The 27,739-nt window shown below is 39.2% G+C and overlaps 3 protein-coding genes across 3 annotated transcripts in view; 2 read left to right on the top strand and 1 right to left on the bottom strand.

Moving 5' to 3' along the window:
• Nucleotides 1-6,782, top strand: part of LOC149286473 (transcription factor SPT20 homolog) — a 68,992-nt gene extending 62,210 nt beyond the window's left edge. Inside the window, exons 20-24 of the mRNA XM_089493904.1 lie at nt 142-197; nt 1,256-1,393; nt 3,262-3,367; nt 4,130-4,256; nt 6,554-6,782. Of these exons, the coding sequence (XP_089350030.1) occupies nt 142-197; nt 1,256-1,393; nt 3,262-3,367; nt 4,130-4,256; nt 6,554-6,782 (656 nt within the window). The remainder of the gene's footprint in view (nt 1-141; nt 198-1,255; nt 1,394-3,261; nt 3,368-4,129; nt 4,257-6,553) is intronic.
• Nucleotides 6,783-7,007: 225 nt separating this feature from the next.
• On the bottom strand, nt 7,008-14,009 carry LOC149286472 (exosome complex component RRP43-like). Its single transcript, XM_089493903.1, has 11 exons — nt 13,993-14,009; nt 13,470-13,506; nt 12,600-12,663; nt 11,521-11,594; nt 10,891-10,936; nt 9,967-10,072; nt 9,844-9,889; nt 9,111-9,207; nt 8,828-8,948; nt 7,776-7,882; nt 7,008-7,132 (listed from the first exon to the last, which is right to left on the bottom strand). Exons 1-11 carry the CDS (start codon nt 14,007-14,009, stop codon nt 7,008-7,010), a joined length of 840 nt encoding a protein of 279 aa, XP_089350029.1.
• A 978-nt stretch (nt 14,010-14,987) lies between these two features.
• LOC149286471 (dolichyl-phosphate beta-glucosyltransferase-like) lies at nt 14,988-26,954 on the top strand. Its single transcript, XM_089494017.1, has 10 exons — nt 14,988-15,053; nt 16,825-16,996; nt 17,451-17,497; nt 17,919-17,987; nt 18,377-18,469; nt 18,951-19,064; nt 19,823-19,882; nt 20,770-20,921; nt 22,828-22,913; nt 26,839-26,954. Exons 1-10 carry the CDS (start codon nt 14,988-14,990, stop codon nt 26,952-26,954), a joined length of 975 nt encoding a protein of 324 aa, XP_089350143.1.
• The last annotated feature ends 785 nt before the right edge of the window (nt 26,955-27,739 follow it).

Genomic DNA, 27,739 nt, shown 5'->3' with positions numbered 1-27,739 from the left:
ATAACTCAAATGGTAATATTCTATATAATAGACATAATTTGTAGTCCTTGGTTTTTAATGGTCAGTCCTATAGGTTTCCCTCATTCTTGTAAGAAATATATATAAAAGTTTTGGGTTTTAAAATAGAATTCTCTTCAACAGGTGGCCCATTTGGTTTAAAAAATACACCAGGGTTGAGGCCATTAAATCTGCTACAGGTAATTATCACTTAACCGGATTTTTTTTTTAACAAAATAAACAATATGGATCCATTTGAAAGAGTGTGTAGTACATTACTATTCATGGGTTTGAAATAAAAACATTGAGAAGGTCAAATGTATGTCTTGTCACCAAAATGAGCCCTGCAACAGAACAGTGGCGGCACAAGGAAAAAAATGTTTGGAATCAAAAAATCAAAGCTGGAGTTTGTTTGGATTGATGTTTTTAGCCATTTAGAAGACCGGTAGAACTCATGTTATTTTCACTGACTATGGAATTTACCAATAAGAGTAAACTACCAACCCATGTTCGCTACAATTACCATTATTATCTTTTATTCATATGGCGCCAACAATTTACGCAGCGCTTTCTATAAAACAGAGCAATCAAACTAAAAGTTTCAGGTTCCTTTATTGTTTGCAAATACATTTGAACTTCTCTAAACGAGAGCTTTCATATAAGCTTCAACATAAACTAAAACATTAGTGTATCTTTCAATGCTTCAAGCTACTGTTGAGTTAGAACCTATTTCTGTAGATAATGTTCAATTTAAAACACATGGCTCATTCTATTTCAGACACTTCTGTTATCTGATGGGTGAAAGTGATGTCCTGATGTAACAACTATTGTTTACATTTTTGTTTTTTTAAATATGTAGTTTTTATCACATGTACGTTTTAGGTCCCAAACACTTGTTTGGGTTTAGCTGGATTCCAAAGTAGTCTTCGTAAAGGGATGATAGGAGGTGACCTTAAAAGATGCATTTAATGTGTAGGCTATGCTGGTTTTTGGATATCAAAGCTAAAAAAAAAATGAATAATTAAAAAAATAAAATAAATAATAAAAAAAGAAAACATTAAGATAAGACAAAAACACAATCGTTGGATTTAATTGTGGGTTTAATTTAAGGTGTGACAGTTGAATGCTCTCATGGGTTGGAGTTCATTCTTGACAATCTGGTTAAGTAAAGAGAATAAGATGTTCTGGACAATGTTAATCTGATGGCAAACTCAGCTGCATTGCACGTTTCTGAAACTGAGTGTCCTCTTTAAAACAGCTTCCCGGGGCTTCGCTCATATTCAACCCAATGCATCAACAACAGCCACAACTGTCTCACTTTTCACCTCAACAGTCTCAGCAAGCAGCATCTTCTAGTCCTCAGCAGCAGGGTGATCAGTTGAGCCTCATACCAGCGGTAAGAGATTCACAGGGGAAGCCTGACACATTCACCTCTTTTTTATGAAAATGAACCTAATCTTTACATTCTTTGTTACTGACCATTGTATGGTTGCACACAGCCCAAAGAAACGAATCATTATGACAGCTAAATTAAAAGCAGAATTCTGTCATTCGGGTACGTTTGAAAAATGAATTCTAATTAATTTCTGTAGAACTGAATGCACTTCTGGTATGTGTTATATAAGCAATCATTCCAAGGCGTGTGTGTACCCACCATATCTAATTAAGGTGAATCGGAGGTTAATTGCTAACACATGGACTGTAGATTAATCAGTATTATTATTGAGCTACGTGTCCTGATACATGTAGAAATGTATTTAAATAATCTGCCTTTTCCTATCTGTTTTTATTTTTAATAATCTTGAGATTGCACTTTTTCTTTCATGTTTCTGCATACGTTCATCCAAATCTTTGATTTTTTTCTACTTGTATAGACAAAGACAGATTGTTGCTAAATGTGGAAACAATTAATAAAGATGGGTAGACCATGACACCTACTTTTTCTATATGTGGACATATAATGAATGTGCAAGAAAGTCATATTAAGGTCAAAGCCTTAAAAATAAATAAACTTTAAAATGCTCATCTTAAAGGGAAGCTCCAGCTATAATATGCACTGGAATGCACATGAAAGCTGAGCGTCCCTATTAAAATATGGTTTTCTCCATCTTGCTAATGCGTAGTGGGACTCTGCAGAATCCTCCTCTCCATTTGTCGGTTTCCCTGCCCCCAGGATCCTATGTCTGTAGAAAAACTGTTCAACTGAACATAAAAATCACATGCACACTATGCTGTCTGCCAGCCAGGGGAGTCAGCGAGACTTTCCTGCCACTGATTGGCTGCTTCGGGTATGAAAACAGGACCTCAGAGGGAGCAGTGTGCTGCAGCTCTGGACCTGTAGCTTCTCTAGAAGGTTAGGACTTGTTTCTCCTAATATTCCCTTTTCTAAAACAAAAACAAAGCAGCCAATCAGTGGCAGTGATGTGCTTCCAATGGGAGCACTTTCCATGCATGCACACGGGCGTCTGAATAGACCCCTGCCTGCAGCATTTACTAAACCAGCACTTTAGCTTACTGCATGTAAGTATGTCATGTGCTTGGACAAAAAAACTCCTGGAAAAGGTGGACATATGCAGAATCCTCCCATGCATTTAGAGGGGGAGCAACATGAGATTTTAAAGGGATCACCGAGCTATTATATGCATTACAGTGCATATGATCTCTGAAATATATATTTAAATAATGTATATTAAAGTACTTTAATATCTATTGTTTATTTGTGGGACTGTATAGGACACCTTTTAATGTGCCTATATATAATGTGGTTCTTGAATATATAGTCATATTTTTAGCATGCTATTTACATAGCACGTGTATTTTACACATAGCTTTACATAGTATTACAAACCACAACATAACATACAGAGGGCCCTTCTATTACACGGATACTCTACAGGGATAGGGGTAGAAGACGTGCAAACGTGTCAGCTAGGTATCAGTGGAACATAGGATGGATACCTAGGATGGATTCACCTAAACAGCTTGCCTTTCATGAATTACAGGAAGACTAGATGGGCTGATGGGTTCTTATCTGCTGTTAAGTTCTGTTACTACTTTTGTATTATTACACTGGACAAACTCTAAGCTGTCAAGTGATCTCAGGGAGATAACCCGAAGTATAATCTGAATTGTACTCGCCAATTAACAATCTATGACTTGTGAATAAAAGGCAAGTGCTGATAATACAACATGCATGAACATAGGAACTCACTACACACCATTGTACCTTAATGAAGTTCTTTCTTTCATTTCCCCACTTGCCAGGGAATGGACCAAGGTGCTAGCAGCCAAGATCAGACGTTGTCTGCACAACAAGCAGCTGTTATTAACCTTACAGGAGTAGGGAGCTTTGTGCAACCACAAGCAGCTGGTATGTGTCTGCCTCCTATGTGTTTTCTTTCAGGTCATCTACTCAATGTATGAATCTTGACTGTCCCTGTGACTATAGGTCGTGCAGCAAAAATGAACCATCTGGGGAGCAGTGGTGTATTTTAAAACAATTTATTTGTCACCCACCTCTTTCTACTCCCTATCACTAACGTATAATCTCCAGAAGGAACCTTACATACTTATGGCTAAAAACAAAGAATGTTGAAAAAATTCCAAAGGACATAGATGCCCCCTCTGCTTGCCACAGAATGAGAACCAAGCGTTGTCACCTCCATCCCAGAGAGGTCAAAGATACACTTTAAGGATATGGGAAAGTAAGCCGGGATAAGTAATTCTTCCTGTCCGTAATACGGAAATTACAAGGGCTGTGATTTTATTACCGGCTTCCAAATGTCTAAACAAGTTGGTGTCACGCTTTGACATCAAATTAAGTATATAGCGCTTTGCAGCATTTAATAAAAGGTTTGTATTTTGAGATTTTGCTTTGTCCCCTCTCCCTATATTAAAAATATTAATGTTGAATGTCCAGATCCTGGCTAGATGGTTTAGTCGATCGTGGTTTTCCAGCAGTCTAGTTTTAGGGGATGCGGTGAACATTTTGTGGTGCCATAGCAGCAGAAAAGGTCTCTTGAGGATTTGTTTATCCTTTTTTGAGAAAGGAATCAAATGGCTATTGGATCCCAGTTCTAGACCCTTCGTCTTTCCTTTCACGACTTCCATTTTCCCCTTCTCCTCTCTGTAGTGCTATCAAAGCTCGGCTCTGCTGTGAACAGACCCGGGCCAAACGTTCCTCTACAGAAACATCAGCTCTCTTCTGTCTCACAACAGCAACACCAGGCCTTACAGCAGGAACAGAGACAAGTAATCCAGCAACTTCCCAAAGACTCGCTCTAGCCGAAGCCAGAAACAAAATAACTAGGATTTACATTCTAGATGTAAAATAGTTTTTGTTTCAAAGTTCCATTGCTTGTTATACCGTATTTGCTCGAATATAAGACGACCCTGATTATAAGACGACCCCCCAAAATCTAAATATTAATTTAGGAAAAAACAAAAAGCCTTAATATAAGACTAACCTATAGGAAAAATATCTTTATTTATCTGCCTTTAGAGACCCCCAAATCATTTTTTTTTTACTTTTTTTTTATTTTTTAACTTAATATTTTTTATTCTTTCTTTCACAAGCCTTATACCGTTGGAAAGGTAAGACGATTACCTTTCCAACAGTATATTTTGGGGGGTCTGTAGCTGCTTAGATGCCTGAGATACAGGCATCTAAGCAGCATGCCCCCATACCTCTTTAACTGACAATTGTCAGTTTTCAATAAAGTTGCGCGGTGACGTCATCGCGTCATTACGCGCGACGTCACCGGCCAGTCCCGGTGATGCCCTTCAAGGTAGGGTAATGCTAGCGACGGCATGGTGCCGCCGCTAGCACCTGACTGGGACTGCTAGCGACGGCACCATGCCGTCGTTAGCAGTCAAGGGGTTAATTAATGTAAACAATTTTTTCATATTAAATAAAAGCTATGATTGAGAAAAATATATATTTTTTTTATTTGCCAACCTGCCCCCCAGTTATGCACATCTGCCCCCAGAAATGCCTTATACTCCACTATTTGCCACTCTGCCCCATGATGTGCCTTTTAACTCTCTATATGCAACTCTGCCTCCAGAAATGTCTTATACCCTCCTATATGCCACTCTGCCCCATGATATGCCTTTTAACCCCCTATATGCCTCTCTGCCCCATGATATGCCTTATACCCCTATATGCCACTCTGGCATATAGGGGGTTAAAAGGCATATCATGGGGCAGAGTGGCATATAGGGGGTTAAAAGGCATTTCTGGAGGCATATATATAACTGCTAACAGCAATCACCTCTCCTATCAAGCCAAGGCAGCCAGTACATGCTAGAACCTGGGGATGATAGGACTGTGATTACAGCCTCCCTATGCCATGCTACCACCACCACCCCCCTTACACATCCATGCTATCACACACACGCTCATTCACAAACATTTAAATACTCATTCATTCCATTAATCACACATACTTCACACATTAATCACAAAAACCCTCCCCCACCCTCTTACCTGAACTGCAGATCTCTCACACGAAGACTTCTGCAGGGGCCCGGCTGTGTGAGCAACTTCTCTGGCCCCGCCCCCAGAGGAAGGAGGGGAAGGCACAGTTATGTGACAGTGCTAGCTTCCTGTTCTCCTGTTGCTAGTAGAAGAGACGCTGCTCGCGACCAAAGCACCGGTAAGCAGCCTGGCCCCAGTGGACATTTTGTTGAGGTCTAATTAGAAGACGACCTCGATTATAATCGAGCAAATACGGTACTTGTTGAAAGAAAAGTAAAGCATATGAGCTACAGTATAATCAAGCAATCAGAACAAAGTGCTCTTCAGGAAGTTGTTGAGTAGTTTTACAATGCATGCGCTGACATCTCAGAGTGAAACATAATTAGAGGTTCGCAATTTTTTCCTGGACTGGGAGTCGTAAAGCTGATAATCTCTTAAAACCATTGTAAGAGTTCAAGAATTGCCTAAAGGCCTGTAAAATGACCCCCTTTTGACCCAGATTGTAGTTTATAAATACTGCATGTTTTAAAGGATGACACTTAGAGGGAAGCTTTTCTATTTGAAGTTGCTGATTTACTGTGGTTACAAGGCCGTGCTTTAATATCCTAGGCCTTTAATAACTTGGCATGCTTTGGCCATACTGATGTTGCATGGCGCCCATGAGCATGCTGGACTTATGCCCCCATTAGAAGAGTCAAGAACATGATTAGAAATAAACATAACACTTAAAAATGGATGGGACTGAAAGCATGGCTGGCTGATCATTGCCTTCTTGCCAAGGAGCCAAGTTTTAATTTTTTTACAAGTTGCATTCCATCAGCAGTTGTAAGCAGCAGTGTGTGGTCTAAATTATAGCCTTTACTGAAAATATAAAAAAATCAATCTGGCTTCTATCGGTGGAACCAAAGTTCTTTAACATTAATCGCTGTTTAAGCACCTCTCCTTTTGCCGCGTGTGGCACCCACACAAACTGATGCTCTATACTTGTAGCTAGGACCGGATTCTCCGCAAGTCTCCGTTAAAACCGATTTGACACATGCTAAATAATTGTCCTGTTTCTCTATCTTTCTTTGGCAGTTGCGATTCTTGCGACATCAAATGCAGCAAATGGCTATGGCACCAGCCCAAGCGGTACCACCACTCCCCCGGGCTCATTCAGACAGTCTGTCAAGAAGTAGAAGGGGTAATGCGTCATCTGATCCGCAAGTCTGATTCCTGCTCTTCATTCAACCAGCAACGTCCTCAGACAACCAACAACCGCCTTCTAATTATGTATATTAAAGGGCATAACTTATTACAGTCGTGAGGGAGGGCATCTAACAAAGCTTTAGAACTGGACGAGAAAAACAAGGTATTAGGAGTCAAATGGGTGAATATGTTAAGAAGTCTCTTCCTGTAGAATATGGAATGTCCAATGGGGTGGAAAAAGAATGACACTAGGTATAACTTTGTAAAGTGAATTGTTTTATTGAGTACAAAAATGTTCAGCCACTGTAACAAATACAACTTTTTACACGTTATTTTAAAATAATTAAGTATATTTTCCTGACTTAACGCTTTCTAGAACTTCATTCAGCAACGTTTGCACCTCTTTGTGTCTTGTGATGGATCGACTGACACAGTCCTGAAGCTTTTCTGCTGCGAGTGCACTTCCGCCTAATTAAAAGAAAGCACAAGTCAGGCATAAGAGGTTTTTAGCAAAGGTTGGAAAAGCTGTCTTATTACTATAGCAACCAAACGATCCGATCAGCAAGGACATCCTAATGATTACTATAGTGATAAGACCACTTTTCTTATAAGAAGCCCTTTAGATATACAGTATATATATATATATATATATATAGTATTTTTTAATTTATCACATCATCAGTGGAAGAAGATCAAAAGGTAACAGCGTGGCTTTAACATGTCCTCCAAAAATAAATGTTAGAACCTGCTGTGCCTACAGAGTTACTAAATGCCAGAGATCTACTTTTTTAGTGAGACAATAAATGGCTACATATTTTAGACCTTTCCTTTGATTTTTTTTTTGATTTTTTTTTTCAAATCTGTGCCCTATTTGTCTGCGAGTTGACTAGCCTGATAACAGGGTATTCACTTATAGAGAGGATTTCAGAGCACGTTTTATTTCTACAGTATTATATAACATGACCAGTACAATCTAGACTTGGAATCTAGTGATCTTGGTAACAGTCATCTGAATTTTCTCTGAAAAACATAAAAAAGCAGTATTGTGGGAATATATGGAACGTGTCTGCATATGGTTATGCAGTCTGGTTTTTATATTATCATAAACTACCTGGTTTACGAATAGTGCACAGTCTCTCATCTTCATCTGTCACAACAGTTAACAGTCCGGTGGCCAAGTTCTCCTCCTCCCCGGTGGGATCCACTAGAAGAAATGTGCTACAACAGAAAAACATCTAATTTAACATTGTCCTTTGATCTCTGAACCCTTTTTCCCCCCAACCAACACACCAACTTTCATTTCTACATCATAAAACCTTATTCCTTTCATTTATATTGTGCTGTCAAACTCTAGAAAAGGTACACAAAGAACTTAACAGGAACTCTTGATGAACAGGATGCAACAACAACAACCTGTAGGCTAACTTTCAGCTTGGTGCCATCTATGTAGCTGAGTTTGAATTTATAATTGGACATTCCCCAACATGAAGGTGCTCCAGGTAAGTCTGCTCTCTTTTTCAGCGGTCATACCCTATTTTGTTACGATAACACATCACTGTTTTGAAGACATGGCGCAGACCTTGCAAATCAGCCGATGAGGATCACAAAGGATAGTGAGACACAAAGCTGGAAATATGTTAAAAGAATGAACTACACCAGGGTCTCTCGCCATCTGGTAGGTCTACCGCTAATGGGCACATGACACAAGGGTTCTTCAGTATCTTGCTGTGAGTAATTGGGGTATGTGGACGTAGCAACAGAGGGCATTAGTAGTGCTACTTTATTATTTTTTTTAAGAAAAACAGATTGAAAAACACAAGACTGCACAACACACAAAAAGCACCAAGGACCTGCGGAACTCAAAGATGCCGGAGCATGCATTTGTGGTTTTTATACCGTGATCAAGATTTTCAGCATTACGTCGTGCCAGTCGCTCACTCTGTATTTGTCAATCTACCTAGATGCGTTATCAATACAGAAAACAAAAACTACAGCCATGCTTCTTCCCAGAACATATTTCTCGTACCCTTGGAATGTAATATTATATAAATACACATGCCTGTGTCACGGGTATTTCAGAGTTATGTATATTTTAAGCAGTCCATCAAATTTTGCAAACATTTTGAGATACATTTGAGAGGCATCCTTTATCATAATACTTACTCATCAAATACAGCAAATGATGTAGCAATTGGATGCTTTAGGATTTTTAATGCACTTTTTGTATTAAAATCAACTTCTGGTAAATCAGTTTCTTCATTAAATTTAACAGATGGCAAACGTACTGTGAAGAGAAATCAGCAATCGTTTACCTGCAGAAATGGACTGGGAACAATCAATGCTAAAATGAGGGTGGTCAAGGGTTCTAGGAAATTAATCATGCCTGAGAAGGTGATAATTTGTATCTTGTGCATAAAATGCAGCTTGTTGTGAAATGGAAACTTACCATTTTTTAAAGCTGCCACCAATGCACAAGTGCAGGCATCAAGAAGATTTCCATCATAATCCAGACACATCAGGTCACAGTACAAAACCCACACAAACTAGGAAAAGATTATTTTTGGGTTAATATCAGAAAGATTTTATTATTGTGATTGTTTTCTGTACAACCAACATGCTTAACTATTACATCTTAAGGATATATACACAAGAAATGTGTTACATGTTTAGATGACTACTCTAGGCAGAGATAAGGACTCCTGCTACTTTATACATAACTATAAGCACACGCCTCCCAACAGTCCCAGTTTTCACCGCACAGTCCCAGGTAGCTGACCCACTGTGACAGTATCGCGGGCAGTAGAGAGATCCTCTTGAGTGGTCCTGGGAGGGGAAAGTCGCTGTATCCACTTCAGCTCAGAATTTGCCTCCTTGTGACACTAGCATCATGAAGTGACTGTTTGGTTAAGGAGGGCAGATGGTCTCGCCAACTTCCAATTTGGTTACTCTGGGGCTGACCCCACCCCATGCACCACCCACCAGCACAGGCGTTGGGCACGTTTTGGACAGCGGAGACGTTGGGGATATGTATACAAAGCTTTATATGCAATGGTCGTGTTACACTTCCATTCGGTTATTTTAATTCTGCGTGTGAATGCTTAATACTGAAATACAGATTGCTATAAATAAAAAATATATTTGTTTAAATCACCCAAACTACTCAAAGATCTCATCCATACCTTTCCATTTGCGATGCATAAGTCTTCTTTCTGTATCATCTGTGAACTGAACAAAACACCCACTGCGTCAGAAAGCCGACGTCAAGTTGCAGGACAAGTTATAAAGGAGGTTTTTCATCTTACTTGTCAATAACGTCAGCGATGAACTGACTGGCCACTTGGGCTTCTTCTCCAGGAGGTCCAGGGCGGAAACGCGGAGAACACAAAGGTGAAAGGTCCACGTTGGGAACTGACACAGAAGAAACAGTTTTATCCTACATGAGGATTGTTACATAGACCGATAGGCAGACAGTGACAGCTAAATACACAGGTCGGCATTTGTCAAAACTAAATTCCCTTTAGAATTTCATGTTCTGCAAAAAAATCTGAGGTTCAGTCATGGCTTCGGTCGGTTACGTTTTCAAATACCACAATAGCGTTTTATGTCTACCACTCCTGGCTGTTTGACATGACTGCTCCTTCAACGTACAATAGTGCCACATGCCAATTAATTTTATTACTTTATATTAGGAAATGCTTATTTCCGTACATCAAAAAGAAAGAAAAGTAAAAATACATAAAAATGTATTGACCAGCAATGATCACCGTTCTTTGAGCTGGTTAATCTTAATTTGTTATTGAAACGTTTCATCTAAAATCCAGAGCTAAGCTTGCCTTTCAAAACAGCATTATTATTATTATTTGAAGGATAAACCAGATTATGCCTGCACTGCCTTTATGGTCAGGACTAGATGAAAGTACTACTGGAACGGAATAGAATGTTCTGCTCGTTCTGGATGAAAAAGAACTCTGTGTCTCAGTTGAAGAAACCGAAGAAAATGCCAACTTTGCCTCTACACCATGGATTCCACCATCAATGGATGATGGATGCATTGAACATCCAACATTTTAGGAGGATATTTAAAAATACCAATGTTTCCAAACCAGTTGGCAAATCACATACCGTATCCCATTTCAGTATTTGGTTGTGAATGCAATGCTGGAAGAAAATAATTGCGTGGCTACATCTACAAGGAAAGAGCACAAAAAGCTCAACTATAAACTCACCGATATAGCCCTTATTAGGAGCATCCGTCGTGGGAGCAGCAAATTCCTGCAATATGAACGAAAGAACAAAACAATTGGCTGAAATACCAATAATTCTACGTTGGGGAGAATTTTATACACTGGCAAAAAATACAGCAAATATAATAATAACAGCTTTAATTTAATACATCCATATTAGAGTGGGATCTTCATGTCAGAGATGAAATCCTAAATGAATCAAGCACTGAACACCATCCATCATTTGCATTAATACTGTCATTTACTCACTATATATATATATCTTAATGCAATTCTAATATAACTACAGCTAATACATAATATTCTAACACAACATTTTCCTAGTTTTTCCCATGATCCCTAGGTTTTATCTTTTTTCTAACTTGTCAATGCATTTAGATGCCCTTTTTGTAATAAAAACCATCCTAAAGGATTAGCACAGAGGTACAGAGACTGCTGAGTCTTGATTAATACAAAGTCACTTTAATGCTTAGAAACATCTCTTTTTTTGACCAAGATTGTATAATAGCCAAGTTCAAAATTCTTGAAAAACGTCTCCAAGAACACAAGCGGCCCAAAAGTTTGTTTCCCTAATCCGCAGTTTGGAAACGAATAAAAACAGCTATTACTTACTGCTTTAATGCCACAAATCACAGTGCAGTTGCCAATCTTCACTAAAGCAGAACCATCTGCCGTGGTGATGGAACCTATAATAAAAGATTTAATAAAACATCAAAATACGCGAGTCGCAGAGGACAGTGATGTTAAAAACCCAGATCTGGAATGATCAAAGCATATTCGCACAACCACAAACGTTTCAACTTTTCATGGAAGTTATCTGGAACAAAATACTCACCTGGAGGCAAAGACAGAGATCAAAAGTATAAAAATATATATTTATTTTTTTTCTGCGGTGGAAATGTCACTCGCTAGGTTCTAGGAATAAATACATTTAACACATGGCATACTGGCCCAACTTTTATTAATCATATGGCTTATATTTGGGGAAATACAAAACATACTGTAAATTTTACTAATTCTATTTAAACTGAAGAGCTCAGTCTTTAAAGGAATTTGTCATTTTTTTATATTTTTATTAAAATACTGAAGCCCCTCACCAAACACACAAACAGCGAATAAGACCTATCCCTTGATTATTTGACAGAAGCATTTAAGAACCTTTTTGTGCCACATGACAATTCAGCTCATTTTGGTAACAATTGGAATGAGGAAAAATATTAGATATTGATAAAAGAATTATTCCTGGGGAAGGGTTTGGATATTTATTTCTCATCAGCAATTGGCTGTTTGTGCTCATGTGCAGAAAGCTCTCCAATTGATTGTAACGGGAGTGCTTTCTTGGCAGTGATTGGCTGCTTCAAATGAGGCTCTTTAATCCCCCCTTATACCCAATGATTGCCGAGCAAGCGCTGGAACGGAGCGGCAATGAAACATATAGAAACATAGAATTTGATGGCAGATAAGAACCAGTCCTTGGTCTCGTCTTAGATTCAGGATAGCTTTATGTCTAACCCATGAGAGAGAGAGATGGCAGACTACCTGGGGGGGATACAGGCAGGATGTGGGGGTTAATTGGGTGCTATAACTTCATGCCCACGCCCTCCACACCATCACGGCTTGGCAAGTAGTCAGAGTTAAATACTGTATTTACAGTAAATGTTCAACAGAATGTGTTAGAAATACAGACTTACCAATATTTATTGTAGTTGTCCTGAATTCACTCAGTCCTCGTCCATCTGGGCGGCAGTTCTCCTTCTGTAAGTACCCCACAATAAACAATTACCCTCTTAAAAAGCACAGTTTGGTTCAAATGTATTTTATTTTGTAGCATCTGCATTTATCATTACAGTTTCCATGGGAACCTTTCGGGTGCAGATGTCTGTGTGGCACAAGGACTTCACCAGTGAACCATATTTAAAGATGCTTACTATGGTGAATTTGACACTTTCCATAATACATGCAGCATTAGAAACACCATTCTGATATCACTGAACGTTTGTCATAATTTTTTGCCAGATTAACACTTGTTAAGCCGTTGTTAAATGGCCTATCAGGCACTGATAGGCCGTTGCCATGGAAACTAAAGATGCCTATTCTGTGTTGTGTGTTAATTTCTCTGCTGTAGGACCCTTACTTGTGGTAACTGGCTAAAGGAACAGGACTATTTAAAGGAGTCAAGGACTGAAATGTTCTTTAAATATTATCTCGGCTGCCGTTAAATAGAATATTTTTGTTTGTTTTGTTTTTAATGTCCAAATGACATAGGCGACATTATTAAAATAAGTATAAAACCGTATGAAGCCCCAGTGTGTGTGTGTTGTTCGCTCAGCATCATTATAGATTGTAAACTCTCGAGCTGAGCCCTCCAAAGCCCACCATTCCTGCCAGAAACTCTGTATAAAGTACCATAAGGCTAGATGGCAGCTCACGGGCCGGGTTCTCATCTCCTGATGTGTCTGTATGTATTAATGTATATTTTTTTATGTGTGTTAACTGCCCCATTAAAATTGTACAGCGCTGTGTAATCTGTTGGCGCTTAATAAGTAAATAATCAAACTCACCAGAAATTTTCGGTAAAATTCCAAAGGTTCTACCGTCCTGGAAAGAAAAGAGACAGCTCTTCAAACTTGCGCTCTGTTGAGTATCTTTAATATAAAAAAATAGGCACACCCCAAATGAAGTGTTCAATATATATATATATATATATATATATATACACATACATACACACACACACCGGTATATATAAATATCTCATCCAATCAGGAGTGCCCCATGCAGAACACATCAATAAAAGTTCTGCTGTAACATAAGGGATGGAAGAGCAGTGCTATAAATTATTTATTTCAGCTTTAAGATAGCTGACCCCAATGGAAAAACTTCCTTACATTAATCAGCCATGTTGCAAATAAATGCTGTTTACAGACAGCACACACAAATAAGGAAAGCAGGAAATGAAGAGAGCATACAGATCACTAATCCACCAACTACTTTTCAGCTCCTCGTTACCCGATGCTGGACTGTAGAAACGATTAGTACAGAACACTAATAGATGGACCGGGATCATAGACATGATGCACTCACTTGAACCCAGCAGCCATGCTCTACCTCCAACGTGTGGTTGGGGTAAACCCCAAAGAAACGTCAACGGAATCGGTAAGTGCTGGAATGCGGTAAGTGCTGGTCACAGAGAGAAGACCGATGTGTTGGTCTATAGGGGAAGATCCCGGCCTGATGCACACGTGCTGCCTGGAAACATGCCGCAAACATCCTATGCAAAAGCAGACAGGTCGTGGCCGTTCTCGCCAGGCTCCCCCTGCTGGTCAGATGCGTGAAGCACACCATAGCGATCAGACAGCAGTAGTGCAGAACTGGGCTATGAACTCCTGCGGTCACATTGCTGTTAAGAATAATCCATTAAATAAGCAGCCACTTTGGACACAGTTGGCTACCAATTCTCAGAACTTCCATACAAATGTCTATATCAGGTCCTTGGAGAGCTATAGCAAGATGAATGAATCGAATGCCTATTTAAGCTCTGGGACGGTGAAATCTGATCGCTGTGCTATTCTTACTCTTTTTTTTCACCAATCCAGCGTTTATTAATTAAAAAAATACAATAACGAAGTGTCTGAACATCAACAGTGCAAAGCAATATAAACCAGCTTGCATTCACCCCTAATTATTCTGGTATCCAGCGTACTTGAAAGGTAAGGAAGTGAGCTCAATGTGTAATTATAAATCTGATTTGAATAAGGTTGTCCTGGCATTCATTATGTCATTGCACAGGATTCTCCATCCAGCGATGCCTGTATTACATGTTCGCCCTCCTGCCACGCGGTGGCGCTGAAGCCTGTTGGTGAGTCGCGGAGATAAGTGAGCGGCCCCTCTTTGCCTGGAACGCCACTGACTGGATACATCAACTTACTTCCGCATAGGTGTTTGAGTGCAATAGGTTCCGGCGAATGCTGTTAGTCAGTGTTCCCATACCGGAAGGGCTCTGTCTCCAGCGCAGTTAGCGCTGTGCATTGTATTGCGAGTCCGTATTATCTGTGGCGGATGACAGGTATGCTGCGGCCATGCCCCTGTGTCTGTGTGAAGTTATCCAGCTCCTGGCTGCGGCGGCAGCGCTGCTGTTAATTCTGGTGAGTGGTCTGTGACATGAGCTGTCACTCTTCTCTGGCTTCATGTTAATGATGAAGTTCCATGAAAATGTATATTTAACCATTTACTCTCTGTATTTGTTGTTTTGTTGGATGAAATGAAAGCAGGGTATTTTGGCAGCTGTAAGTAACACTGTATTTTTTTTAATGAAGATTATGCCAGTTGTCTGAGAACTTTGTTCTGCTGTATCGCTTGTAATGCTGTAATATTTTACGTTAGCCCCCACCCCAATCTGCCTTTCTGTATATGTCTTTAACATGGTGACGTGTTGCGATGTTAGATTAAATAAATATTTTGTACATCATGGATGACTGCCAGGTAGTGCACAAGTTGCCTTGATGCTGAGTTAGCCGTAGACGTGTTTCTTTTCCTTTTAGGATGAGCAGCCGAGGTTCTATATGTCGGCTGACGCGAATATACATACAGTTTCATTTACCTCAGTCTGTATGGATGAAAGTTGAGGTTTCAACTCCTTGACTTTACTATACTTTATGAAGGCAACACCAATAGGCTTCTGCATCAGGAAGAGCTTGGCTGGCCCTGTATAAAAAAAAAAAAAATATGTTAACCTTTTAACATAAATTTTTTGGCATTTTGATTGCATTACACTAGAGTAATCCTTGATGGCGTCTAGGGCCAAGGGGGATTTGTATTTTGTACAAGAAAAGATTCCAAACACTCCAGGTTTCTTACCCCAGTGTAATACAGCCGTAATCCATCAGTACTAGTCGGAACCAAACCTATTGAGCAGATAAGCAACACGCTATCCAAGCCAAAGATCCCAAATACGCCCGTGCGAGTCGACGAAGTATCCAACTTTATTCATCTTTAGATACCCAAAGCAAACACAAGAAAATCGTCAACTTACCCATTTATTCCCAACAGGCTTCATTCATTTACCAGACTTTTTTTTTTGGCTTGGAACGTGCGCTTCTTATTTTCTCAACAATAGGTTTGTTTGGACCCTCATCCAACATTTGGAAAATTATATGTCGCCCAGAACTGGGCGATGTTTTAAGATTTGCTGGGATATGCATCATACAGCACATTCACTTCAAAAAACCCAGGAAATCTCACTTTTTTTAGTATTTTTTTTTTTTTTATCGCAGTTGTCTGGATAAAGCCTTGCAGACAGGTGGAAGTACAGGACTCCATGATGCCATGTTTTACCTCTGTAAAAGATGGCATAACACAGCTCTCCATGGATATTTTAGGGCATGGTCTAGACATTAATAATAGTGTTCGTTGTAACATGTTTTGGCATGAAATATTACTTCAGGATGAATGGAAGAAATGGTTATAAGTAATATTGCGAAATCAACCTTTGAGATGCTGCTCTGCACAGAGCCCTATCTGCAGAGAGATTCATTTCCTAAAGGTCAAAGTTGACCGAGTTGTGGTTGCAACTCCTATCATTCACTATACATTATGAAGCTTCTGCTGCAGGAAGAGCTTGGCTCGCCTTGTATAATGTATAGTTTAAATTAATAAGGTCTTTTCTGTCTCCTCACCCATTAAATTCTACACTATCCAGGGCCAGCCCAGCCCGTCTGTCTAATGAACTCTTGCCAACTTTATTAAAGTATTTTGCTATCACCGTGAAAATCAAAGAAGCTTTCTTACTGACTGATCCACAGAATGGTTTGCTCTTAAACTGCTCTTCATGAGTTTATCCCAAAGTCTGCTATTATGTTCAAGCTGTAACCTTTCGCCCAGATTTAATTTGCCAATATATTTGCTATTTCGTTGCAGCTAATTGTTGTAGCCCATGTAACTGCTGAGAGAATGCCAAATCTGCATCGCCTTGAGGAAGAGAAGTATTTTATCGCCAGTAACGGTGCAAAGGAGCCCTTCCCTAGTATTCATGACCCCCATACAAAGGACCTCTCTGTTGTAGTTCCCTCTTACAACGAGGAAGTACGGTGTAAGTATTATTACATATATCATCATTGTTACATGTTTTTATGGTATATCATATAGAATTTTTGTGTAAAAGTCAGTGGCTTACTCTATGTAACCTTCCAAGATACCATCGCAGTCCCCAATAATGTCTGTGAGTACTCGCCTTGCTGGAACTTGCATGTGTGGAGATCCAGGAAGAGGCTCTTCGTAACAAATTAGTCTCTGATCAGCCATTATTTCATTAGAAATCAATGCACCCCCATGAATGCCCTTTCAGTGTATGGTGTAAAAAGGGGCCCTCTAGATGGAAGCTTGTTCTTTAGACTGCAACTTCCTTGAGGCAGTGGCTTTTTTACCTTTTGTGTGTGTTTTTTGTTAGATGTATGTCATCAACAGCATAGTGCACAACACTATATAATAGCAACAGATTATAGAAACAAGTTGTAATTTTGTTCTGTTCGTATTTTTGCTTTCAGTACCTGTCATGATGGACGAAGCCATGGCATATCTTGAAAAACGTCAGGTTTGTAGAAATGTGGGATTATACCGTTAAAAACATACTGTACAAAATGTTATATTAAACTAAAGTTCTTTTTTAAGTAGTTTTCAAATTGGGTGCATATAACACACATGGAAAAATGTGTATTTAAAGTGTAGCATGTATATTATACCCTATATTATTGGGTGATCAAGCATGAAAAAATATTGTAGCTCATCATCTATCATCGTATGCAGAGCTTATTGAACGTTACTGTTGTATACGTCAGCTGATATAGTTGGGGAGAGAAAACCAGACAAGCCTAAAAAGAAATGTTGGATTGTTTTCTAATCCTTTGAGTTGTATTAAATGACATCCATTGGTGAAGAACATTTTATTTTCTTTAGTAATTGATTGGCGCACTCACCTTCCAGCCTTCTAATAGGATACATTATTTTTAATACAGAAAGCAAGACCTTCATTCAGCTATGAAGTTATTATTGTGGATGATGGCAGCAAGGATAAAACAACAGAGGTAAGAAAGTGTCAAATTACTGAGTGAAATATATACATTTTTATTAATAAACAATTTAGGACTTAAAGATATGATAAAGTAGATATCTTTAAGGGGCACGTATGGATGAATTAAGTTAAATCCATGGCAGTGGTTGACAAAAGGGACATTGCAGTGTCGATTGGGGTCCTATAAAAAAAACAATGGATATGTTTGCTCATCTATCATGTGCATTAAAGTGCATATAATAGCTGGCGTTCCCTTTAAGGATATTCCGTGTTTGTATTCCATGGTTTTTGTATGTGTTTTTTAAGAATTTAGCTGTAAAGGGGAATGTAAAATTGGAAGGAGAATAGTTTTTATGGAGCTGCTATTCCCAACTTTAATGTTCCTTTATTTTTTCTTCATAGGTTGCTTTGAGCTATTCGAAGCGTTATGGGAGTGATAAAGTGCGAGTTCTGAAATTAAAAAAGAATCGTGGCAAGGGTGGAGCAGTCAGGATGGTATTAAATGTTTTTCCATAGAATTTGACTCTTTATTAACTTCGTTGACAGAGCTATTAAAGTCTCAGGGGCTGATCTGTATTCTGTGTGATCTGCTTGGTGCTTTACGCATGAACAAGAACGTTTGTGTTTCTAGTGGTCAATATTGGTTACTTCTCTTGCCCATTGCTAATGACTCAAGCCACTAGGTTCTGAAAGTCTACATTAACAAGAGGACTTTCAGTGAGCCGGTCAAAGAGCCCAGTGTCAGACCACCATGGCTCCCACCTAAACATCTGTGAACTCTGCAAAAGAACCCTTACAAAGATGGAAGTTATTAGGAGAGGATAAACAGCCATGCTTGACCTAACAGTTTTGTGTGTGCCGTTGACCATGCCTTATGTACACAGCAACCTTTACTTTTATATATGTGCTAAATACAATTAATGTAATTCATTTTGTTTATTTTTTTTAATAATCCTTACATTTTCTTTTATTGTAGGGAGTTCTTGTGTCTCGTGGTAAAACCATTTTAATGGCTGATGCCGATGGAGCTACAAAATTTGAAGATATTGAAAATGTAGAAGCTGGACTTCTAAGTCTCAAACCATGGCCAGTAAGTATAGAAGGGTCATGGAACTCTATTAATGAACTGTAATATGTTTTGCCTTGCGTAACATTAATGTTAGCATACAGCATTTAAATGTTGGGGAAAATTAATAACTTTTGTTTCAGCTCTCAACTTGATCTGGTCATTGAGTCTTAAGTCAAACATAACATTTTTTGGGAAAGAGATTTAGGAGTCAAATCTTTTTTGATGTTTCTGTTTGTTTTTATCCCTTTGAGGTAATAATAAAAGGCTGTGTATACATATAATTGCACCACCTATTAGAGCCAGTAGTGTATTTACACGCTATACTTTTTTTATATATATATGGAATTCTAGAAGAAAAAAGTCTAAAATATCATGCCATGAGAATTTTAGTAATGAGTGAGATGCATATCGAGCTTGGGTTCTATTTTGGTATTGTTTTAATTGCAAAACTTGAGGCTATCTGAAACAACTGCCACAGGCTCTTAGGGCTGGATTGGCTTTAACTAGAAGCCACCTGTGACAAACTGCAAGCTTGCATGAAATATTGTTTGTTTTTTATCACTTCCATTGCATTTTATTTTTACTAAAAAAAAAAAAAAAAAAAAAAAAGCTCAAATAGTTGAAGGAAGGAACAAATATCTTTTAAAAGAAACCGTTGAACCTTATGCTGTTGGAGAATGAAGAAAGTGGCTCAGCACCATCTTCATTTGCACTCTAATGCTGTGCTTATGTTGCCCGATACATTATTGCCAATAATATGTTTGTTTGTTATCTTCTAGGATAATATGGCCATATCATGTGGGTCCAGAGCTCATCTGGAGCAAGATTCAATAGCAAAGGTATTTAAAATTAACAGAAAACACCTTTTATACACACTTTGGTCGTATGGATAATATAACTATATAAATATAATATGACTTCTTTAGTTCTTCTTAAAACAATCAGTCAGTAACTTAAGATACAAAACCTTATTTTGGGTTTTGGTAGCCGTATAAACTGCTTTGTGTGCCCACTATGTGGGAGGTGAGAGTAGGTTCTCACCCTATTGAGAGTGTGCCTTGACGTGGCGGGTGAGCTTAATTATGCTTTGGCCAATTCATATAACCAAAACCTCTCATTTATATTATGTTTATATATTTGTTGCCAACTTTATTAGGGTAAGAAGCGCAGACAGTATTTTGTTTTTTATATACATTGTACAGCCAACACACTGTATTTGCAGCATGCTCACACTGTTTGGTAGGCCTCGTATTATACATTTGTATTATTTGAGCCTGAGACTAGCTTAGCGCACCGACATTTCTTCTTTTCCCTGTTTGCATATTTGAGGTTGTTGGCTCCTCATCAGTCTGGTTGCAGCTTGCTGTCCAGGGGTTAATAGGGAGGAGGTTTAATTGCACCTCCCCCACACACATTCATAAGGTTTTGGTAGCCGAATAAACTGCTTTGTGTGCCCACTATGTAGGAGGTGAGAGTAGGTTCTCACCCTATTGAGAGAGTAACTTAAGATACTAGGATTTTTTTCTTTTAATGTGTGTTTTCACTTTGGCTTTTGAACCAATTGATATTTTTTGGAGGGTACAAACACTTGTTCATTTTTACACAAGTTTGGCTATTTTTACATAAAGCATTTTAGTGCCCTTAGGCCACCTTATAGTAGAAGAACCAATATTAAACAGTAGCATATGTAAGGTAATAATAATTTTACATTTTCATTTTTTCTTAGCGTTCTGTGTTCAGAACATTCCTCATGTATGGATTCCACTTCCTTGTGTGGTTCTTGTGTGTCCGTGGAGTGAAAGACACTCAGTGTGGGTTCAAGCTTTTCACAAGAGAAGCTGCATTACGCACGTTTACAGCTCTTCATGTTGATCGCTGGTGAGTCTCCATATGATTAATACCACCTTATACACATAAATTAGGCTTTTTGAGGCGTCGAGACATTGTGAACGTACTTTGTTTACATTGTAATGTATTATAGTAAATTGATATTTGTAATATCTTTACAGTTTTATTTGCTAAACCATGATTTCAGTTAAACGTCATTGTTATTTTCTAATTGCATATTAAGCTGTAGGTCAATGATGTATTACAGAAACTGGAAATGTAAAGTTAAAGCTGCCATAATGTTTTTACCTTTTTGATACCTACAATAAGATCGAATGCCGTATGTACAGAGAGGACAGTTTACGTTATTGGTCTCCCTGGCTCAATGGACCTGTTACAAGGGGGGGGGGGGTTGCTGATCTCCCTAACCGCCCCATTTACACAATGGAGGACTGTGCCTCCTCTAGCATGCTCCAGCATTTGCATGTTCTCAGTAGGCAGAGTTCCAGGATATGGCAGGCTGGAGATGGGGTGTCTGGGGGGTGCTGATTGAGTCGGGTCTAAGGCGATTAAAGGGTAGTGAAAATACCTCTCTGTGAATTAAAACGGGACCGAGCTATATCTGCTTAAAAACGGACATTGCACACTCCTAGCCAGTTTCTCCGATGTACAATTTATTTTTATCCTTAACAGCAGATTAACATTCTTCTTCCCAGGGATTAGTATGTGTGGGCATTTTCTAAATATTATTCTAGATTCTGTCTCCACCGTTTCATTTTGGATTTTTTAACTAAACATTGCTGTCTGGGTGATATGCGTGTTTCATTCATATTTACACACTTAATTATCCCAGATTCCAAACCTGCTTATAGTTAAATAAGGAGATGTGTAAAAGAAAATGGATATAAAACCTGTAAGAAGTTTATTTTGGATTGTAAACTTGCGAGGAGGGCTATCTACACCTAATGTATCGGTTTGACTTAGTCTGTCAATTCTAGTCTTGTCAGACCCCTTGAATATATGTATTTAGGGCTGCAACTAACGATCATTTGCTCTGGAAAAAAACCCTCTTTTTATAATCGATAAAAATCGATTCGACTAATCGATAATGAAAACCGTTGACAACAATTTTCATTATCTATGTTATCGATTAGTTGTTTCAGCCCTATATGTATTGTATTAAGCGCTGCGTAAACTGTTGGTGCTATATAAATAAAAGATAATAATATGTCTGCTATTTTCAGAGTTATCTATCATCCCATTCCCTTGATCTGTAGTTGTGTGGAAGTCCAAATGAGCTTCAGAAACACCCTCAATCAGGACCTGTTGCTAATCCTGGGACGTCCAATGCCCAGGGCCATCTTATATATGTTACTTTATATTATCGTGGAATTGTCTTTATTCCCCAAGCAGAAAGGAGCCAACCAGCCCCCCAGGGCTGTACAGTATCATTGTGCTTCAAAATAAATGATTAGAATTAGGGTATTTATTGATGAAAGCATCCCTTCTGTTTGCTGATAGCTGCAGGTCTGAGCTGGAAATTGCTGTATACATCCTGCATCTGTATCGGCGTTCTCTTCCGGAGCCCTGATTAAGATTTTATATCAGGAACTCTTAATCAATATTTTATTTTAAAAAAAAAAAACCTTTTATAAATATGAAATTGACCATCATTGCATTTGAACAGATGAGCAAGAATTTAACATTATGAGCAACAAATAATTGAGTACAAAATTGGAATAAGGGGTAACAATGAGGTTCTTCCCATTGGTCTGCCATCTATTATGAGGTTGCTGTTCACAACCGGCTAGGGTGGTACAAATGGGCTATCCGGGCGCTAGAATATAACATGGGCTTTCATACCAGGTCTGAAATCATTGCTGTATTGACTTTTCTTGAAAGACGCTAATGCCTTGAAGGACAGACCCGCTTTGAAATTTATTTCCTGTGTCTGCAGGGCGTTTGATGTGGAACTTTTATACATTGCTCAGTGTCTGAAGATTAAAGTGGCAGAAGTCGCAGTAAACTGGACAGAAATCGAGGGTACGTTTTTGGGAGGTTCACAAAACAAAACGTATAGCTTTTTCAATCGTTTCGTGCGCACACATTTTTTATTCTGACAATTTTAGGACACCATGTAACACCATAGTGGAGTGTAATTCTAAAATAGAAACATGCTTTATTTTTTTGTGTGCATTTTTTTGTATCATGATAAATAGCATTTATGCATGGGTACACTTATTTTATTCTAAAACTATAGATCATTTTATTAACTCAGTGATGTCAGTTTCAAAAGTAGAGAAAATTACATTTTTCTTTCTTTCAAATAGAATTGGGTTCATGGGCCTAGGAACCCCTAAAAATCTGGGGGGACAGCATTTTCCCCCATCAGATCCCCACTTTCTCCCCATCTCTCACACTATCTACCCCCTCTCCCCCTCTCACACTTTCTTACTATCTACCCCCTCCCTACCCTCCCTTCTCACACTAGCTACCCTCTCACTACCCTCCCTTCTCACTAGCTACCCTCTCCCTACCCCCCCTTCTCACCAGCTACCCTCTCCCTACCCCTCCTTCTCACTAGCTACCCTCTACCTACCCCCCCTTCTCACTGTCTACCCCAGGGGTGTCCAAGTTTTTTCTCCAGTGGGCCACTTCATCAGAATTGTATACGTGCGCGGGCCGCACATTTTTCACTGTGAGAAAATATGGCCTTTAATAAAATATGCAGATTAAAATAAAGTAAATGACACAAAACCTTTACTTTTCCTCTCACTGATTTCTGGGCCTAGAAAGTTTTGTGACTACAAATTCAGGATAATTAAAAATGAAATAGTTCTATTTATTCTAGGGATGCACCAAAATGAAAATTCTGGACCAAAACATTCACGGTTCACTTAGCCAAAACCGAAAATGACCCCCCACCTTTAAAAATAATAATAAAAACTCACATTTTTAATAAAAGTAGGTAACACACCACAACTGGACAAAAAAAAATAGCAATATGACTTGGCATGATAGGAGTGTGATTGCTAACAGCAATCACACTCCTATCATACCCAGGCAGCCAGTACATGCTGGTACAGGGTGGCTGTAAGTGATGTGCACACCCCATATTGCTGGCAGCATCAATACACAAGGGGGGCAGCTAGCTATGTTTCAGCATGTACTGGCTAACAGCAATCACAGTCCCATCATGCCTAGGTTCCAGCACTTACACATCCATGCTATCACACACACACACACACTCATACACTCATTCATATACTCATTCATTTACAGATTAATTCCCTCAATCATGCATACTGATTCAAACACCCTCCCCACCCCCTTACCTGCACTGCAGCTCCTCGATGCCGCTCACAGACTTCCGCAGGGGACGCGGCCTCCCTCTGCGTTCTCTGGTACTGCACAGAGGAAGCAGGATGTGATGGCACGTGAACTCTGCTGGGTTCTGCTTCCTGTGTGCAGTACAGAAGACCCTCCCACAGGTAAGTAGCAGGGCTCGAGGTGCGGACCGCGTAAGATCGGTTGCCCTGGCTGCCGATCTTACTTGGGCCGCACCTCGAGGTCTCGCGGGGCGCATTTGTGGCGTTTCTATGGGGGGGGTTCCTAAGCCCATGATTGGGTTTAGTACCAAAACTATACTTGACATGAATCAGTAGGCCGTACAGTTCCTGCTCATAGTTTTAACACACACTATAACACTAAACCAGCAGTGTTTTACTTGGGTTTATTCATTAAGGGGAGGGTTGGCAGAAGAGTTTGCAGGTATGTTGTGGTTGCATCTCCCCCATTTCACTATTCATTATGAAGGACCAACACAGTCAGTTTCCTGCAGCAAGAACATCTAAGCTGGCCCTTTACTGCATAATTTATGTGCGGAGATGAGTTAACTATACATTATACAGGGCCAGGTAACATCTTCCTGCAACAGAAGCTCCTTGGAGTTGGCCCTTCATGATGATTAGTGAAAACAAGCAGCAGTCCCTTTAGTTAGAAAATGGCTCCGAAACACCACTCCTTTTGTTCGCCGGCAGATGCGATCTGTTTGTACAACACCTCCGGGACGACTTTCCTTTAATGTACTACAGGGTTTTAAGCAAAGTTTTAAAAAGCTATTAAATGAGCAGACAATCAAGAAGCAGGAGGGCTGATGCATCACGTTCTCCAATTTACTAATATAACATGTTGTTGTTAATACGTTTGAGGCTGCCGCGTGGTGCATTAAAAATTCAGTTTTTATACTCCAGTGAATAGCATTGTCTGTCACCTCAAGTACACTGAGCCTGTAAAAGGGTCAAAACATTTTGCAATGTGTAAGTGTCGGACATGAGCAACACAAGCATTCCCAACAGCATCAACTTATTGTGTATCATAGTAATTCACGTATCCCAATGCTCAGCGACACCCAAATGATCATTGTGTAGTAGTGTATATGATTTGTGTATTTTTTTACAGTGTATAACACAATCTACGTTGCACACAAATGTGATCTCTGCAAACTTTCACACAATTACTATTTACTGAATTTAATAGAAGAAAAAGTGACACCTAAAAATGTTTGGGCATCGTTTCCAAAGGGGTGTTAATGCTGGTTTGCACATTATAATATGACTGATGTGCTAAGAAAAGGCTACATAGAGATAAATAGGGAAACATCCGCTAAACAATTCAATGAGGGTGCAGAAAAAGTCTGCAAATACACAGAGGGGTTGGAAGACAGATTATTGACACTTCTGCTGCTAGATAAACTGGTATAAAACATACCAGCATTGCAACCAGGGCCGGCCCAAGACAAAATGCCGCCTGGGGCGAATTTTAAAATGAGGCCCCCCCCCCATTATCTACCCTTCCTCTCCCTCCCTATTATCTACCCTTACACCCCCCCCCTGTACTTACCTTTCAGGAGTCCTGTGGCGAGTCTCCCTGTTCGAGGTAATCTTCCGGCACTCAGAATTACAAGCCGGTACCGAGAACGAACAGGGAGACTCGCCGCAGAGGAGAGAGAGAGGGGCGCCCCTCTCTCTTTCATTCGCTTTAAAAAAAAAAAAAAAAAAAAAAGGGCTTGGGGCGGCAAAGTGCCGCCTGGAGCGGTTGCCCCACTTGGCTCCATTGTCGGGCCGGTCCTTATTGCAACATCACACATATTATTAGTATACTTTATGAACCGCAGAAGTAGTCTGGATTTAATTTATGTGAGTGTCTTAATAGATTTCCGGAATTCATATACAACAACAGTAACATGAATGAATGTAAATAACCATTAGGAAGGCTTTTTTTATTTATTTATTTATTTTTTTAAACTACATAGCTACAATTGTATCAATGTGACATGATGATATATACATGCATATAGATTCAGAATATAAACATTAAATATTAAATGCTTTGAAAAATATCCCTTGTCTTATATTTGAGGTAGTCTTCTAATCAGACCTCAAGACTTAGACTACAAGGCTAAGATCCAGATCCCCCGCAGCACTGCAGGGGCCCCGGATCCTTCTCTCTAGCAGCCTCTGCTGCTGCCGGCACTTCCTCTGGGGCCTTCTATGACGGAGCGCCGGTGTCACATGACCTTCTGGTGCTCCATCATAGAAGCCCTGCGGAAGTGCCGTTGACAACCTCCGCTGCTGCCGGCACTTTCACCATGACTTCTATGACGGAGCACCGGCGTGACATGACCTTCCAGTGCTTAGTCATAGGTGGGGGCAGGATGGCAAATAAAAGGAAATAAAGACAAAAAAATAAATTGTTTTTATTAAATATGAAAAATAGTTTACATGTGAATTAATATTTACTAGTAAAAAAAAATTCCTATAGGGTAGTCTTATATTCAGGCTTTCTTTTTTTTCCCCTAAATATTAAAATTTTGGAGGGTCGTCTTATAATCAAGCAAATACGGTATATACTAGCCTTATGTTGATGTGTTTAATATGACCGCTGCTTGTTTATTTCCTTTACCCAGGTTCGAAGCTGGTGCCTTTCTGGAGCTGGTTGCAAATGGGACGAGATCTCCTTTTTATACGGTCACGGTATCTAACTGGTGTCTGGAAGCTGAATACACCTGAAAAAGTCAATTAGATTATTGAATACTGTTTTATTAATGTACATATTAGAGACTAAAAGGTGCACGTTGGCCTTCTAAAACATGTTTATTGCCATCATTAAAAAATAAAAAACATTTTTATGTTTCAACTTCTCCCATTCATTTCACAGTTTGTGTTCGTCTTTGAAATACACAAAGGTTATTTGTAAAATGTAAATAAACGGAAAAGGTGGCCTTTTCTAAAACTGCGCATCCAGCATCACATTCTGGGTTTTCTGCCATATGTAGTATCGAGATATACCGACGCAAAGGAGCAAAAACTCAATATTACAGGAACTTTTAATCTCATCTTTAGTGATAAAGAAGGCTTGGTGGGAATCCCTCCTTCAGTATGCTTTATAAAGGACCATCCAAGATGCTATTGTGACAGAAGTGTGACCGATGTAAAGTGAATTCAGGAGATGAAACTCCTTAGTATGTGAAAATTGCTTCGAAGTAATTCACCAAATTGCACAGAAATCATGCATTTTTAGGCTAACATTATCAGTCAAGCATAATTAATACAAGTTGTATGTTTTTTTTTGTTTGTTTGTTTTTTTACACATGAGAAGATGTTATAATATTTGTAATAATATCTATCAGCCCGATGTGAACTTCTCACTTTGGGCACCATCTGAATATCCTGGTGTTTCCTGTTTTCTACACAAGTCATAAAAATGAGTGTACAATAGGAGGTAGTTGGTACATGCCTCCTCATCTCAGCAGACGCAAAAATATACATGCAATTGTAAAGCTCTTATAATGTGTGGCGGCCTTTTTG

This window comes from Sceloporus occidentalis, unplaced genomic scaffold (assembly GCF_023333645.1).
Source record: "Sceloporus occidentalis isolate IW3139 unplaced genomic scaffold, rSceOcc1.0.p SCAF_68, whole genome shotgun sequence".
NCBI classification, from domain to species: domain Eukaryota; kingdom Metazoa; phylum Chordata; class Lepidosauria; order Squamata; family Phrynosomatidae; genus Sceloporus; species Sceloporus occidentalis.
Note: the sequence above shows the minus strand (reverse complement) of the source record. Positions and strands in the feature narration are given on the sequence as shown.